Below are 15,388 nucleotides of genomic sequence, written 5' to 3' on the forward strand. Positions count from 1 at the left end.
TCTGTGACAGTAAAGGATGAACACTGGATTTGAGTTTGGGCTGGGCTTGGTAAATAAGTGGTTGCATGTTCCTGGGCCCCCCGCGCATGGGGGAGATGGCAGAACGGGGGGAGGCTGGCTTGTTAGGACACAGCACATCCCCCTGTTCAGCCTCAGATCGTGGTGCGTCCCCTGTTTCCTGTGCCCGTGTAAATGCTGTGGCCTCTGTCCCGCCTCGGGTGCTGCTGGCTGGAAAGCGGCTCCGGAAATCCGCTGGGCACCTGCCGATGCCTCATGCCAGAGCCGGCGGGCTGCACCGAGCCTGGCCAGGCTCTCAGGGGCCTTGAAGGGAGGGGGCTGTTTTGCAGCAGAGTCAGCAGCCTCCAAGGACAGAGGGCTGTTTATATTATTTATTTACATCTCAGGGAGGCTGGGGGCTGTGTGTTTCCCCCTCCTTGCGGTCAGGCTGACCCCGTGAGGAGCAGACAGCGAGAGGGAGGCACAGACCTTGCACTGGGGCGGCGGGACGGGGGGGTGTCCCAGGGCCCAGCACTGCTCCCCGGCCTCTGCACCACCCCGACAGTCTCCCGCCCCCGCTGCCCCTTCAGCCCCACGGCTCTCAAGGACAGCCAGGCTGCAGCTACTCCCCCCCTGCCCCCCCGCCGCCTCCCCCGGCCTCACCGCCTCCACCTCACCGCTGCTGCCGGGCCCGCGCACCATGGCAACGCCCGCGCAGAGGCAGCGTGGGGCCGTGGGGGGGCCTGTGGCCTCTCCCGGGCCTTCCCCCAGCCTACCCCGGCCTACCTGGGGCCTACCGCTGCTTCCCCCCCGGGGCCTACCCCAGGACCGACCCCCGCCTCCCCCTAGGGCCTCCCCCCAGCCTCCCCCCCGGCCTGCCCCGGGGGCTACTGCTGGCTCCCCTCCAGGGCCTCCCCCCGGCCTACCCTGAGGCCTACCTCAGCCTCCCGACTGGGGCCTCCCCCCGGCCTCCCCGGGGCCTCCTCCTGGCCTACCCTCAGGGCCCCCCCAGGCCTCCCTCCACCCGGGGGCAGGCCACAGGCCACCCATCCCGCACCCCCTCAGCTGCCCCAGCCCTCCCCGCTGCTGGCCTGAGCGTCTCCGCGGCTGAAAACTGCTGAAAGCTCCTGACACCGCCCTGGTGCCGCCGGGGGAGAAGGCACATTTCTGGCAGCAGCCACCTCCATCCAGAAGATTTTTGGGCAAAATGAGAGGGAAGCAGCCAAACCCTGCCACCAGGACAGCTTTGCCACCAGCCCCTTGGAGACCACAAGGCTCAGGAGTTTCACTCTCTTAAAAAAACCAAAAAACCAAAAATCACCCCCATTCCTCATCCTTTTCCTTTGTTGCTTTCTAAGCCTGCGGGCTGCACTGCCTTTGCATCACGAAGCGAGTCTGTGCAAGCTTCTGTCCTGGTTAATTGCTTTGTAAAATCCGTAATGGAAAGCAGAGATTCTCACCCAAAAGCTGGCAGCAAGGGATGGCAGCAGGCCTTTTTTTCTCTTTTTTTTTTTTTTTTTTTAATTAGGCTGTAAGCAGGGTCAGATGCTAAACACTTTTGTTTTCTGGTTTTCATTGTGGTTAGGAAAAAAACTATGGATAGATGTTCACCTTTGTTGCTATGTTATGGTGACTGTAGCAATTAAAGCTCTGAGGATGTACTGAGTATAGTCAATATCTATCAAGAAGCATCACTTTGAGTGATTACTGCTATTTGCCGCTGGTTACTGTTTCCCAAACAAAGCGTGGTAGGACCAAGCCCTCATCTCTCACCAGTACTTCTCACCAGATTTTAGACATCAGGAGTCATTAAAAAAACAGCTGAAGCAAATGTACGTTGTAATTGCGAAACCGTGTGTGTTCAGTATGCACAGTTATCTGGCCTTCGCGTGTGCCGCTGTGGTATCTGTTGTTATTGCTGCGTCAAAAGCAGGTACCACAAAACCAGTTGGATGCAGAAAACCCCAGATTACCGGGGACTTTGCAGATACTCCCCCTGTTCGGGATCCCATCAGGGCCGTGAGTTGAGTCAGCGTTCACCAGCCGTTGGCTAATCGGAAGGGCTGTCCATGCCGGAGGATGGACTTTCGCAGCGTCCTTTCCTCCCCGGCCGCCGCTGAAGGATGCTAAGCTGGCTCTTGTGCAATCGCGGAGGCAGCGCGTTTGCACGGGGGAGAAGGATGAGCTGCCAGAAGGCGATATAAGGCACGCAGCGGGGAACGTGAGCGTGACCCGGGGCAGCAGTGGGTGGAGGAGCATAGAGTGGCCTGGCGATGGTAAGTGGGATGAGAACAAGGTGAGATCTTGGTGCTGGTGGGACCGCTCAGGACTGCTGCAGTGAGCAAGGAGCAGAGCGGGGAAGGTCCAGCGGTCACAGCCGCTCGGGGTCGAGCAGAGGGGGTACGCGATGTGCTGCCAGACCAGAGTGGGGCTTTTGGCATCGGCTTTGCCCCTGTCTCAGTGCACCTGCAGGGCAGAGGGGTGGCAGAGCATCGCTCCAGCCACCGGCCCCAGCTGACTCATATCCACGTCTCTGATAAGGAGACTCTAGCGTCCAGGGCTCATCCAGCACCGTGCCATTAATTTACGTAAAGAAATCCATTATCTGTACCAGTGGGGGAGATCGACTTAATCTGTGGCTTTGTAGCATTAATTTTAGTCGTGTTCAAGGCTTTGGGTTTTTTTTTATCCCATTGTCTCTTGTTATGGATATGGGTTACTGGAAAAGCAAGGATCCTTTTGCAAATCCTAACTAACTCTTCAAAAGAGCCGTAGTGGGAAGAGGGAAACTCCTTTCCTCTTTGGGGAGCCTGGACTGATGCCTCAGCTGTGCGGTTTTACTCAAAGTGCCTGTTCTTACTGAAATGTGGCTTTATCACTGCCAGCACACCCCTGCAGGTCCGAGGTCTGGTTTCTCCCACTGTCTTTTCCTGGAATAGCTACCTAAATTCAGGACAGTGTTTGACCCTTGTGTTAGTCTGGCTGGCAGGGCGGGGGAGGCGTTGCTGATCTGTCCCTTTGGGATAGGAAGTGACTTTGTGCCATTGAACCTAGAGTTTTTGGAGGAAATACAATACAGAAATTATCGTACCCATGCTTGAGGGTTGGCTCTTTCTGAATGACTGCAAACATCTCCAGTGAGCATGCTAAAAACCCGAGTTACTCAGAGTCTGCTTGTTTTTACAGGAAAGGACTCTGAGATGTTTGCTGCTGGTCTCTGCCCTCTGCCTCGCTGGCTGCGAAGGCAACAAGAGTGAGTCTCCCTGTACACTGTCCCTGCTGGGTCACAGTTGGGTGGTACGGAAAGGAGAGGTCAAACCCTCACTTGATCCGTGTCCGGGTTCTTCACTGAGGGCGGTGCTGAAGGCTGCTAAGGGGGGACATCAGTGCAGGGCTCGGGGGGGCAGGAACTGGGGCGCAAGAGTCGGCAAAATAGGCAGAACCCTCAGGCTCTCCATCCCAACCACATACGGTATATAAGCCCTGGAGATGGACACAGGTGCTGTGACATGCCACCGCTCTCCTTGCTAGCTGGTGGCAGGCACCATAGCTCTAATCCAGATTATGGCCATGCTGAGGAGGTCTCCCAGGCTCTCAGTCACATACTCCCAGGCAAGCTGAGGTGGCAGGTTTCTCCTCAGATGTGCCTGCTCTGGCTCTAGGCAAGGATCTCAGCCCTTGCGAGCTGTGCAGGGCTTCGTGCCGTGGGACGAGTTTGCTCTTGCATTTCTCGTAGGGGAAATATTCTTGCTGCGTTTCAGCTTACTCGCTTTTCCTTTGCTGCAGGTGAGCTGGCGAGCCCACACGGCCTGAGGCTTGCCCTCCGTCTCAAGAGGAGCCCGGATGCCTGCCTGCCAAGTCCGTGCCAGCACCAGGGGGACTGCCAGGTGATGGAGGACAGACCAGTTTGCAGCTGCAAACCGGGCTTCACAGGGGTGTTCTGCCAAGGTAGGGCTGGCGATGTTTGGTGAGCCCTCTCCAGTCTGGCCACGGGCACCAGAGGGAAGGGTGATGGGCATGGTGCACTGGTGTTACCACTGCTCTCCACTGCAGGCTCCAGGAGCATGTCCCAGCTCCTGGTTCAGGTGCATTCCCCACCATCACCACCATGTTCTGACTACACGTTGGTACAAGACCCTGTCACAGGCCATTTCCTTCCTCCCCAAAACTCTTAATTGCTGTAAGAATGAAACCTTGGCTGTCAAGAAGCCATGCTGTGGTGTGGCCGTGTCAGGGCAGCAGGGCATGCTGCGGAGCACGGCTGCCTCACAGTCTTGTCACAACCACATGGACTCCAGCACGGCTACAGTGAAGGCTCCTTCCAGACACTGGCCAAAAACTGTCTTGTTCATCTGAAAGAGAAGATCGCTGTCCCTGTCTGGTGCCCTTGGCAGACCGCAGTGGTTCTGTAGGCAGCCCTCAAAGGGGCCAGACCCACGACATACACCTTTAATGTCTTGAGCTTAAGGACTGTGTGTGTTCACAGTAGTGGCAGCCGTGGACTTGTGCAGGTCTTAGGCAACCAGTAGAAAATGACAGACCCACATTAACTTCTGCGTGTTCCCAAACGTTTGTCTTTTGCCCAGTGTCTCTGAAGAGCCCTACCAGCAGCCTCCAACAAGGCTGGAATGAGGGTCTGTTGAGCTCGGTGGAACTGTGCCATCCCATAGCTGACCTAGGGCTCCTTCAGGCCCCTTCCTTATTGCTATTGCAGATGGCTTTTTCCCCCAGATGTGGTACTGAAGTTGGCCTGTGAAGAAGAGCACATGAAGATGATGGTGAGGAAGGAGGTGTTTGAACTCTTGAAAATCCCCCGGGAGCTTGTCCACTTGAAGAACCAGGCATGCAAGGTCTCAGAAAGGGAAGAAGGTGGCGAGCTGTTCTTTGCAGCCACTCTCACAGGTGAAAACCACACTGCCTGTGGATCAATAATTCAGGTGAGGATCCAGCAAAGCCTCTCTGCATAGCTCTGAAGCTGTGAGAGGAGGAGACATGCTGAGTGGGGACAGCAAGCGGAAGCCCCGGAGGTTTTTCCTTTGATATCTGGGTGCTGTAAAGTTCTCATTCCCCTTAGAAGGCTTCCCTGTGGGCTGTCAGAAAGCTCTTCTGCCTCCACCAAACCCCTGCTGGCAGCACATCTTGTCTTATTCAGCAGAGCATGGAAGTCTCAGCGTGCTCTTTACTAACTGATTAGAGCCCTCGGCTTTCTGGCAGTGTCCTCTGAGCTCTGCGGCCCTGGCTGTAGCCCCTTGGTCCCTCACGTGATTCATGGGTCAGGGAGGGTACAGAGGAACCGGTGCCCCAGCTCTGCGTTGCACAGGAGGGCCCTCACCAGTGGTCAGTATGCTGACTCCTGCCTACTCCGGTGATGGTTGCCAGTAGCCCCTGGACGCGGGGCTTGAGCAAAAACCCCAGCAGATATCCAGGAGGCCTGGAGCAGCTATAGCTGAGTTGCACCATCTGAACTGGAGCTTGGAATTCCGTGTATGGACTTAGACATGGTCTGGAGACTTGATTTCTCTGTCGTTCCAGCAAAACAGCTCCCATGTGTTGTACTCCAATGTCATTGAGTCAGAGCGGGAAGTGCGTGGGGGCGTGATCTCCCGGAGTTTTCAGCTGGAGGTGCATTTCTCTTGCATCTATGCCTACGAGCAGGTGGTGAAACTGCCCTTCACTCTCACTGCTGTTGACAAGTAAGTGGTCCCTCTTCACCTTGCTGCTGACATGGTATCTGTGAGCTTGCGGAAAAATAGATTCCTTCAACGGGGTGATCGCAAAGGCTGTGGGGAGCCACCAGAGAGCTCTGAGAGCAATGCCTCATCAGGGTGCCTCCCTTTCTCTTACCAACATAGTTTTTCAACACAAGGTTTGGGCCTGGGACAGAGCCAAACTGGGGCACGCACAATCTACCTTCTTCCTATCCTCACTGCTTGAAACCAACTAGCCAAAAAATAAAGGGTGGGAACTGGAAGGTGCCCCCTCCAGGCCCCTGGGGAGGTGCACGTTAGGACCCCCTGGGTTGCCTTTCTCGTAGCCCTCACTGGCCAGCAGGTCAGTGGGAGCCCCTGGAGCTCCTTGCCCCTGTCCGCACATGGCGCGGACATACCAGCCAGGAGGCAGCTCGAGGCCCAGCTCTCATGAGGCTTCGCCCAGGCGCAGAGGCACATCCAGAGTCAGTGCACCTGTGCCGATGGCCTGACTTGTGCTACGTCCTTCCTGCCTTCTTGTTCTGCTCGTGAGCTCTCCTCCTCTCCTCTCAGGCTGGTGCAGTTCGTGGTCAGAGAAGGACACTTCAACGTCAGCATGAGACTGTACAAGACTCCCTCCTACCTCCAGCCCTATCCCCTGCCGATCACAGCCATCCCCGTCACGGCCACACTCTATGTCCTGCTGAAGATAGAAGGACAGCACCAGCTCAAGTACTTCCTGCTGAGTGTTGAGGACTGCTGGGCCACGCCAAGTGCGGATCCCTACCAGGACGTGCGGCACGAGCTCATTGAGAAGGGGTGAGTGGGGTGCCCCTAGCGCATCTGGTCTCCTTGCGCCATAAGCACAGTTGCGTCTCTTTGCTGGGTGCTAAGGACAGGTTGCTGTGAGGGAGCAATGAGCAATGACACCATCATTGCTCGTAGGTGGAACCTATGGTGGACACCATCATTGAATAGGTGGAACGGCCCCATAGATGAGCCCCCTAACTGCTCTGAACTGAGCCCCCTCTCCTGACCCTGCTCTGCTACCAATAGTGCTGCCTTCCCTCTAGCATCGCTCCTGGCCAGCTGGGGAAGCAAAGGGCAAGGAGCAGAGGGGAGGCCTTGCTGGGATGTTCATAGAGGTATCTGCTGGAGAGCTTGCATTAGAGGTGGCTCCAGCCAAGCTAAAGCCTGTAACATGGATATCCGGGAAGTGGGAGCCACAGCCAGGCTCACTCCACCCCTGCAGAGCAGCTGTGGCCCCACAGAGCAAGACACGAGCCAGCTCCTGTGCTGGTGGCACCTCCTCCCTGAGCTGGGCACAACGCAGGGTGCCAAGGAAAGGCATCGCCACCAGCACCGAGCCACCAGCTCTGTTCAGCAAAGCTTGGGGGCTGCACCCGGTCCCTGTGTCCCAGGCTGGGGTGCTCCCCCTTGTTTGCCACCTGCTGACTCAGTCATCGTGTCCCAGGTGCCCCCACGATGAGACAGTGACATATCTGAACGCCATTGGAGAGAGCACTACCGCCAAGTTCAGCTTCCAGATGTTTCAGTTTGTTGGTTACCCCGAGGTGTTCCTGCACTGCCGTGTCCGGCTCTGTCTCCCCAACAGCCCAGAACCCTGTGCCAAGGTGAGCTCTCCCAGTGGTCTGCACCATGCCCTGGCTGGGCAGGGGGACCTCCCTTCCCCTGGCCTGCTGTTTGGAGAAGGGGCTCTGCTCTGGTGTGCCTCCGCACAATAAACACCTCCCAGCAGCAGGAGCTCGCCCCAGCACCCTGAACTAAAGGTACGAGGGCTTGAACCCACCAGAGAGCTCCTTTCCCCCTTCCCTCTGTCTGTTGAGTATTTGCCGGAGGAGGGGTTTATGCTAGGACTTGGGGAGGAGCAGGCTAAGGTCCTTCAGGAACCAGCTCCTCTCATGCTCTGGGGTCTTAAATGGTCCCAGGCTGCAGCCCCAACTATGCCTCTGCCAGGGCGAGACCACCAGGACAGCTCTTGCCCCCTGGAGCAGGCTTCTCCCCTGCCCTCTGGTCCCATCACTCTTCCCTTGGCTTTGTTGACAGCAATGCCCCAGGCACTGGAGGAGCAAGCGGGCGCTGGCGGATGACTACAATAAGGTTGTCTCCTACGGGCCCATCCACCTGCTGGCTGCTCCTTCCTTGGGAGCAGAGACCCACCTTTCCAGGACTGACCAACAGGACCTGGGGGGTACGTATGACCCTCCAGGGAGGGCAGGAGCAGTTCACAGACCCTTGTAACTGTCTAGGCAATGCCAGGTTATTAAAAAGGGCTGCTAAAATCACTGCCCTGCACAGAAGCATGGCGTCTTCCAGGTGTCGTGGCCATGCACGGCATGCTTCAGAAGCCAAACCAGCAGAGAGAGCTTAGCTCTGCGTGAGCAGCTCCGTCCCAGGCACAGGTCGGGCTGAGCAAGGGAGCTGGGTGGGAAGGGACCAGGAGCCAAAAGGCTGTCGGTGCAGCACCCCAGGCGGGGAAAGCTGGGTTTTCACACTGGACCTCTGCATCAACCCAGCCAGGCAGGCTCCTTCTGAGCACCAAGGTCAAGCCAGGAGATCCAAGTAGTGGTCCAGGACCAGGGCTGGGGGCAAACCACCTACAGCATAGCTCAGACCAGGCATGAACACTGAGCTAAATGGAGCCCCTGGGCAGCAGGTGTGGGTGGAGGCCCCAGGTGAGGCCAGCTGGGGTGACCGAGTCCTGTCAGTGCCTTCAGGGCCCCAAAGTACCCCCAGCTCCGGTGGCTCTTACCCTTCACAGGAGATGATCTCCCCTGAATCTACCCCCAGCCAGGAGATGCCGTGCCAGGGCTCAGTGCTGACTTGGGGCACCCAGATGTGTAACCAGCCTTTCTCCTCTTCAGCAGGACCCAACCCGTGGCTCCCCGGGGCCCTCATCCTGCTGTGTGCGCTTGGTGTGCTCACCGTGGCTGCTGCAGCCGTCAGCGTGAGGCGGGGAACGGTGTAGAAAATGGCTGTTTCCAGATAAATGTGACAGTAGCAGAGAGGCTCTTGCCTGTGTCTTTACAGGGGTTTTTTGGGAAGGAGGTGATGGTTGGATGCAAACAGTGCTTGAAGGATGAGTCAAATCAGAGTGTTTCTGTTCCCTGTAGCATCCCTAGGACCTTCTCATCCCCTCCTGGCCCACGCTCTCTAGACTCAAAACATGTACCCAGGGATGGGAGTTCCTCCTCCCCAGAGAGTCACCCAGGCCTGTGGGGAGGTGGAGGTACCCCCACTAGATACTTGCCACCAAAGCTGGACTTTGCGTGGTTCTCTGAGACGCAAATGCAGCATCAGCAGAGAAAGGGCTGCGTGCGTGTGTGTACGCACCTGTCCATACAGATTGCTTCCTTCTGAATGATGACAAACTGCTGGCAAGATTTTTGCCCATCAATACATCCTTAATATAAAGCAAATAACAAACAATATTGTAAGCATCAAGGACTGAATCCATAGTGCTCAGACAGCCGGCAGAGATCTAATGCTAAAACACAGATGAGGAGAAGGTGTGTTTGCCCTGCGAGGGGGCTGTGTGTGCACATTCGGCTGAAGCATGGTGTCCTGGCGGAAATGGTTGCTGGCCCCAGAGGGTGTTTTGCAGGAGGGACATACAGCAGGTCCCTGCCCCAAGAGCTCGGCCCCGCTCCGTTTGGAGAGGACGTATTGCAAAGCAGCTTGTGGTTTCCTCTTTTCTTGCTAATTCCCAGACCTGAACCTCCTGAGTCTGGGCTGGAGTGAGTCAATCCTCCCACCTCCAAAGCAGGAAAACCCACCGCCGGGCTGGTCCAGCACCAAAGGCCATCTCTAGTGAAGAAGGGGATGGCTCCATCCTGAGTGAAGGCAGGCAGTTCGTGGGCTCCCTCCTTGCTCCCGCAAGAGCCCCTGGGGAAGGAGATCAGGGGCACTTCAAGACCATGCGGGAGCTGCAGCCTGGAGGGACTTTGGCAGAAGGGACATCTCCAGAGCTCCTTGCCTAAGGCAGGCCACTAGGAACGAAAGGACTGAAGCAAAGAGCCCTGCTAGGGTGAATCATGTCCACAGAAGGGTAAACTGAGGCACGATAAACTTAGCCCTCATCCTCTGTGGGGAAGCTGTATCCATTGGGATCGAAGCTTGCTCGCAGCGGGTGCACATGCAGGCAGGGAGGGAGGCATAGCCAGCAGCTAGTCCTGGGAGACTGTGATGGTTTTGTCGTGTCTGATGATGTGGGAGAGGGAGCCAGCGGTCTCCTTTGTCTTCGGGTAGTAGAGGAAGACCAGCCAGATGAATATGAAGATTCCTGCAGGGAAAGGAAGGCAGACACTCAGCAGCAGCAACAGGAGATGGTGGGAAGCATCCTGCCGGGATGCTGCCAGCACTTCCCTGCCGCTTCCAGGGGGTTCCCCCAGCTCGCTCCTGCTCCTGCACGAGGGTCTCCCCATGCTTCAGGTGAGCCATTTGGCTGGGACATGCCCTGGGTGGATAATGTGCCTGTTCCTCTGCTAAGGAATGGCTTCCTTGGAGGAAAACCACCCCCGGTGGAGTGGACATGGTTGGGAGCCATGACCAGCTCCGTGCCGGTGGCTGGGACCTGCTGCTTGACATGCCCTGCCAAAGGGAAGGGCATGACAGTGCTGGGACGATGCTGGTGCCTTGGGACCCCTGGCCAACCCACTGCCAGGCTGGCTCCTGCCTCTTCCATCTTCCCCACCCAAGCCCAGGGAACCCAGCTTGGAGCCGGCCCTGACCTTGGAGAGAGTTGAGGATGGTGAAGAGGTAGAGCACGGGCGCAGAGGAGGTGCCATGGGTGAGGAACGCCAGGGCCCAGGTGGCTCCCAGCAGGCAGAAGAGCCCCACCGCCCCCAGGGCCACCTTCCAGGTCTTGCGGTCTCCCTGCACCGCCCCTGGGCCCTGCAGGCAGCAGCTCTTCTGGGTCACCAACCCAAAGACGGCCATGTTGAAGAGGAAGATGAGGCCGAAGTAGCCGCAGTTGGTGATGTAGTGGACCAGGAGATATTCCGAAGTGATCCAGCACCTGAAAAGAGACAACGGCGGTGCCTCCAGCGGCTCTGCTAGCCCCAGCAGCACCCATGGGAGCCTCCCCAGGGGGATGTGTTTGGGAATGCAGGGACACTCTTGTGCTGGTGGGGTTTTCCAAGGCCAGGGTGAAGCAAGGGCGACAGCAGTGCGGATCTGCTGTCCTCGTGTTCCTCAGCTGGGAGGGAGCCTGGGGAAGCTCCAGGTGGACCTTGGATGTCCCTCCATGACCTGGAGGCCTGCAGGCATGACCGAGGAGGCTCGGCATGAGAGGTGGTGGTGGTTACCACGACTGTAGCTGCTGTGTTGTAATCACAATTAGGGAAGTGGAAGCACGGCGTAAAGCCGAGCAGGATGGGCGCAACCCCCCACGGTCACGCTCCCAGCAGGACCAGGTTACCGCTCCCCCTGCCAAAGGGCCACCTAAGCCATGTGGGCAGTGGCACACGCACAGGTGGGCTATGACCTGGTGGTTCACGGTCTGGAGGCTGTATTCTCCGTAGCTGCCAATGACTCCTGCCACCCCCACCACGAGAGCAGGGAAGCCTGGAAGAAAAAGGGAGACACGTGGAGGAGGCCAAGCAGCGGGCGAGGTGGTTGGCTTGGGGTCGCTGCATGTCCCTGGATGTGCTGACCTCAGGGAAGATGGGGCTTAGGGACCCGCTGAGGTTGCACCAGTGCCGGGGGCACAACGGTTGCTGCTGGGACATGATGTGGAGAGGGAAGGAGCTCGAGGTGTCCCTTAACCTCTCTGTGGGATCATCTGCTCCAGTGCTCCCCAAGGTGCCGTGGAGGGCTGGCAACGGGGGAACGAAGACCCCCGAGGACATCACCTGCTCAACGAGCAGGAGGCTGGTCCCCAGCGGGATGGAGGGTGCCTGCGGATGCTGCCCTGGATTTGGTGCAGCGAGCCCATATAAGGCACTTCCTAGCCCTGACCATGGCATTTGGAAGAGCTGCGGGCAGGACGGGGACTTGCTCGCTCTCTGCCCAGTACTGCACCACCCTCTTCCCCCTCCAGTTGTAACCCACTGCCCCCTCTCGCCCCGGCTCTTGCCCAGTCTGGTGGTGCTCACCCCAGCCGACCAGGCACAGCTTTGCCAGGTAGTGGTGGATGTAGGTGCCGAGGACCTTGACAAAGAGGAGGTAGAGGTGACAGCCCTCCAGCATCATCCAGGTGAAGCAGCAGAGCAGGCAGTAGTGGGTGAGCCCTCCCAGGACCTTGCAGGTCCTTGGCTGGGTCCCACCGGAGAGCCCGCTGTTGAGCAGGAAGGCCAGGTTGAGAAGGAGCAGGCTGCCCACGAGGTTCACGTGCAGCCCCAGGTTGGTGCGGAGGGTCTCCTCGGACCTGAACCTGCACCTGAGCATCCCCAGAGGGAGCAGAAAAGGTGGGGGGTCACAGTGGAGTGGGGCCCCATGCCGTATCACAGCAGGTTCATGCAGAGGCACCGGAACTGCCCCACATCTCTCCCAGCCTGACGAGTCCCCAGGGAGCTGCTGGCACATCCTACCTTAAGAAGATGCAGAAGGTGATAGTGAAGATGGAGAAAGCCATGGCTACCCCACAGCCAGCGGTGGCAACAGCCATCAAGGATTGTGCCGTGGACCTGTCCAGAGCTGGGTTCTGCCAAATATGCGCACGTTGGGTTAGACAGGCCCTGGACCAACCTAGAAAACCCGACTGCAGCTACCAGAGCCACAGGGCTGATAACCCCAGTGGGCTGCTGCAGGGACCCCATGCAAGCCCCCTGACTGTCCCCGCAAAGGTCTTCAGGGGGACGGGGCAGCGGTGGCTCAGAGGAGATGCTCCCTAAGGTGGGGTGGGGGATGAGTGAAGGCTACAATGGACCACCATGAGGACCTTCCTGGGAGCTTCCACCAGGAGACGGGACCCCAAGCCTCAGTGCTCCAGAGCCTGCACTAGGCTGGGGGCCGATTCCACCCTGTACCCACCCTGCTGAGCTGCTGCTGCCCTCCTGAGCTGGGGCTAGGCTTGATTTTGGGACCTGGGCTTGCAGCTACTCGTGACACCCGAAGGGCCACTGAGACGGGGCAGGCAGCGCAGCCGGGGTACGAGCAGGAGCTGCAGGGAGTGGGATTGTCACCAGGAGGAGGGTGAAGAAGGTGAGATGGTTGCAGGAGCACACTGTCCCCTTGTCCCCGGGCTGTGTGACGCATCCGCTGCTGCTCCAGCCTCCTGCCTGCCCTGCAACAGGCACAGGGCGACGGCCGTGAGCGCCGGGCACAGCACCCGCGCCCAGCCCCACGCCCGGCTCCACCGAGGACCGTACCTTTGCTGGGATCCCAGAAGACGCATTGCGGGGTGACGCCCTGCAAGGGGGGAGAGCAGCGTCAGCTGACGCCACAGTGAGGGGCACTGGAGGAGTGATGGAGGGAGGACACGGCTGACTTACGTTGGGCAGCTGCCCGTGGGTGAAGGCGAGCTGCACAGGGTTCCGCAGCCCGGAGATGCTCGTCTCTCCCACTGTGATGCCCACCACGGTGTCGTCCAGGACCTGCCCCATCTGGTTGACCTCCTGTGTGGGGGAAACACTGCCTGAGCCGAGCCGGCAGGGAGTGCTGGCAGCCAGAGGGATGCGGGCAATGCCAGCTCGTACCTTGAACATGCCAAGCCGCTGGATGTTGAGGACCGTCACCACCACACGCACTGTCTGGCTGCTCAGGGACTGGAATATCTCCCTGGGGAGCTGGATTTTGCCTGCCTTGCCCTTGTCCGTCATGTTCAGCATCTTCGGGCCCTGTGGTGGAGAACAGCGGTGGGGGGGTTGCTTGCCGACAGAGTCACCTCTCAGCACGGGACCCACCAACCTTGCTCCAGGCACAAATTCAGCCCTGCCTGGGTGGGTTTTGCTCAGCAACGTTGGCAGGAGCCCCGAGGGCAGAAGGGGAGAGCCTCATCCCCGGCACCCAGCAGCAAAGGGGCAGAGCTGGGAGCAGCTCCCAGGAGAGCCCCAACCCACCATCACCTCATGGGACATGGTCCCCTGGGACACCCAGAGAGTGGGAGAGCCTGGGGGTGGGCACGAGGCGCAAGGTCCCACACGTTCCTCCTCCTCTTCCTCCCCCTCCCCCTGACTACCCGCCTGCTGCTGGGATGGCTCCTCGAGGAGGGCTCTTTCCGCCCCAGCACCATTTTACGTGACTCCTTGCCAAGGGATGCTAAAGCTGCCGTGGGTCCATGATGCAACCGTGTAGCAGGGTGGAGGAAGAGCACGCCATGGCATGCCAAGCCCCGCGGCAGGGATTGAGGGATGCTTGGAAGGCGCGGAGCCCTCCAAGCTAAGGAGAGGGGCGCATCTCACCTCCGTGGGGGAAAATGTGATGAGGACATCACGGGTGACAGCTCTGCTGATGTTCAGGAGCAGCACCTTCAGCCCAGCCAGCCCGCTGTGCAGCACCGGCCCCGCCGACTGCAGCAGCCTGCAGGGCAGGAGGGCTGTGGGACTGGTGGATGCGGGGGGCTGAGCCCCCAAACCCCACCATGGCCCCCCTGCCCACTACCTGAGCCAGCGGTCCCGCAGGCAGGCACAAGCGGGGCTGCCGGAGTGCCCCAGCTCCGGGCACCACCGGGGCAAGTCAGGGCTGGGGGTCCCGTCACCTTGCTCCTCCGACTCCCCCGTGTTGCAGCACCGGTGGGACCTGTCACCCCGCTTCAGGGCTGGGGAGGAGGGGAGCGGGGTGACTGCTGGGTGCCGTGGCACCGGGTGCCACCGGGGTGAGGGCAGGGATGGGGGAGACCACTCACCGGCACAGCTCTCCTGTCCCCCAGCAGCATCTGCAAGAAGAGCGCGTGGGGAAATGGGGGAAAAACCCCAAAATCAAATCTAGGGTCAGTCCTCCCCCTGCCCACAGGGGAAGGGGGAGGCAGGAGAATCTGGCAGCTTCCAGGTTCACAAGGAGCAGCCCTGCAGTTACATTGGCTTCAAAAAGCAACAGGACAGCCGTCGGGGCTGGTGAAGGCAAAGCCACCATGCCTGCGTTGACACGTCACCGCATCCAGCCCCCCAGGGTGGCTCACAGAAGAGACCCTGGGCTGCTCTCCCGGGTTTTAAAATAGCCCCCAGCAGCAAACCTCCTGCTCCGCTCGCCTCTGCCAGCTCTCTGCACATCCCAGGGGGGACGCTCCCTTCTGGCCCGGCCACATTTCAGGGTGAAACCGCACCACGGTCTTTGGGTCAACACTTTCCCATGGGAAAATGTCCCCCCCAAGCCCATGCACACCCCAAGCCGGGTGTGCCCACGTCCCCGTCACCCGCCACTCACCGGGCAGCACCAGGAGCAGCAGGACGGTGCCCAGGAGCAGGTTCATGCTGCTTTGTGGGGTCTCCTGGCTGGCCCCGGCCATCCCACGACACGCTGCTCCCCTCGTCTCGGTGGCTCTGGTCCTCCCCAGGCTCCCCCGGGGCTTGCAGCTGCTCCTGAGGCAACGGCCGTGTCCTCATTTCCCTTCTGCGAACCCCTTGCACCTTCCTGTGGGTTGGCAAGTGGCCTCCTGCCCCGGCTCGCAGCAACAGCAATAACCATCAGAGCCACGTCGTTTCCCCCTTGGCCGCTTCCCCCCGCTGACGCGGGGCTTTTTTCCTTCCCTTTTTCCCCCCCATCCTGCCAAATCCTTGGCCAATGCCCCCCACCAGCCGGGGGCC

The 15,388-nt window shown here is 59.3% G+C and overlaps 2 protein-coding genes across 2 annotated transcripts; one reads left to right on the forward strand and one right to left on the reverse strand.

Moving 5' to 3' along the window:
* Positions 1-2,404: 2,404 nt before the first annotated feature.
* On the forward strand, positions 2,405-8,708 carry LOC142087207 (uromodulin-like). Its single transcript, XM_075161178.1, has 9 exons — positions 2,405-2,422; positions 3,184-3,250; positions 3,784-3,945; positions 4,729-4,934; positions 5,530-5,690; positions 6,258-6,503; positions 7,159-7,318; positions 7,752-7,896; positions 8,570-8,708. The coding sequence occupies exons 1-9, from the start codon at positions 2,405-2,407 to the stop codon at positions 8,671-8,673; spliced, it is 1,269 nt and encodes a 422-aa protein (XP_075017279.1). The 3' UTR covers positions 8,674-8,708.
* A 56-nt stretch (positions 8,709-8,764) lies between these two features.
* ADGRG3 (adhesion G protein-coupled receptor G3) lies at positions 8,765-15,170 on the reverse strand. Its single transcript, XM_075160767.1, has 13 exons — positions 15,009-15,170; positions 14,491-14,520; positions 14,247-14,403; positions 14,048-14,165; positions 13,343-13,483; positions 13,139-13,261; positions 13,016-13,055; positions 12,830-12,930; positions 12,236-12,348; positions 11,801-12,084; positions 11,177-11,270; positions 10,436-10,722; positions 8,765-9,987 (listed from the first exon to the last, which is right to left on the reverse strand). Exons 1-13 carry the CDS (start codon positions 15,088-15,090, stop codon positions 9,872-9,874), a joined length of 1,686 nt encoding a protein of 561 aa, XP_075016868.1. The 5' UTR covers positions 15,091-15,170; the 3' UTR covers positions 8,765-9,871.
* Positions 15,171-15,388: the final 218 nt, after the last annotated feature.

This window comes from Calonectris borealis, chromosome 12, assembly GCF_964195595.1.
Source record: "Calonectris borealis chromosome 12, bCalBor7.hap1.2, whole genome shotgun sequence".
In the NCBI taxonomy this organism is placed as follows: domain Eukaryota; kingdom Metazoa; phylum Chordata; class Aves; order Procellariiformes; family Procellariidae; genus Calonectris; species Calonectris borealis.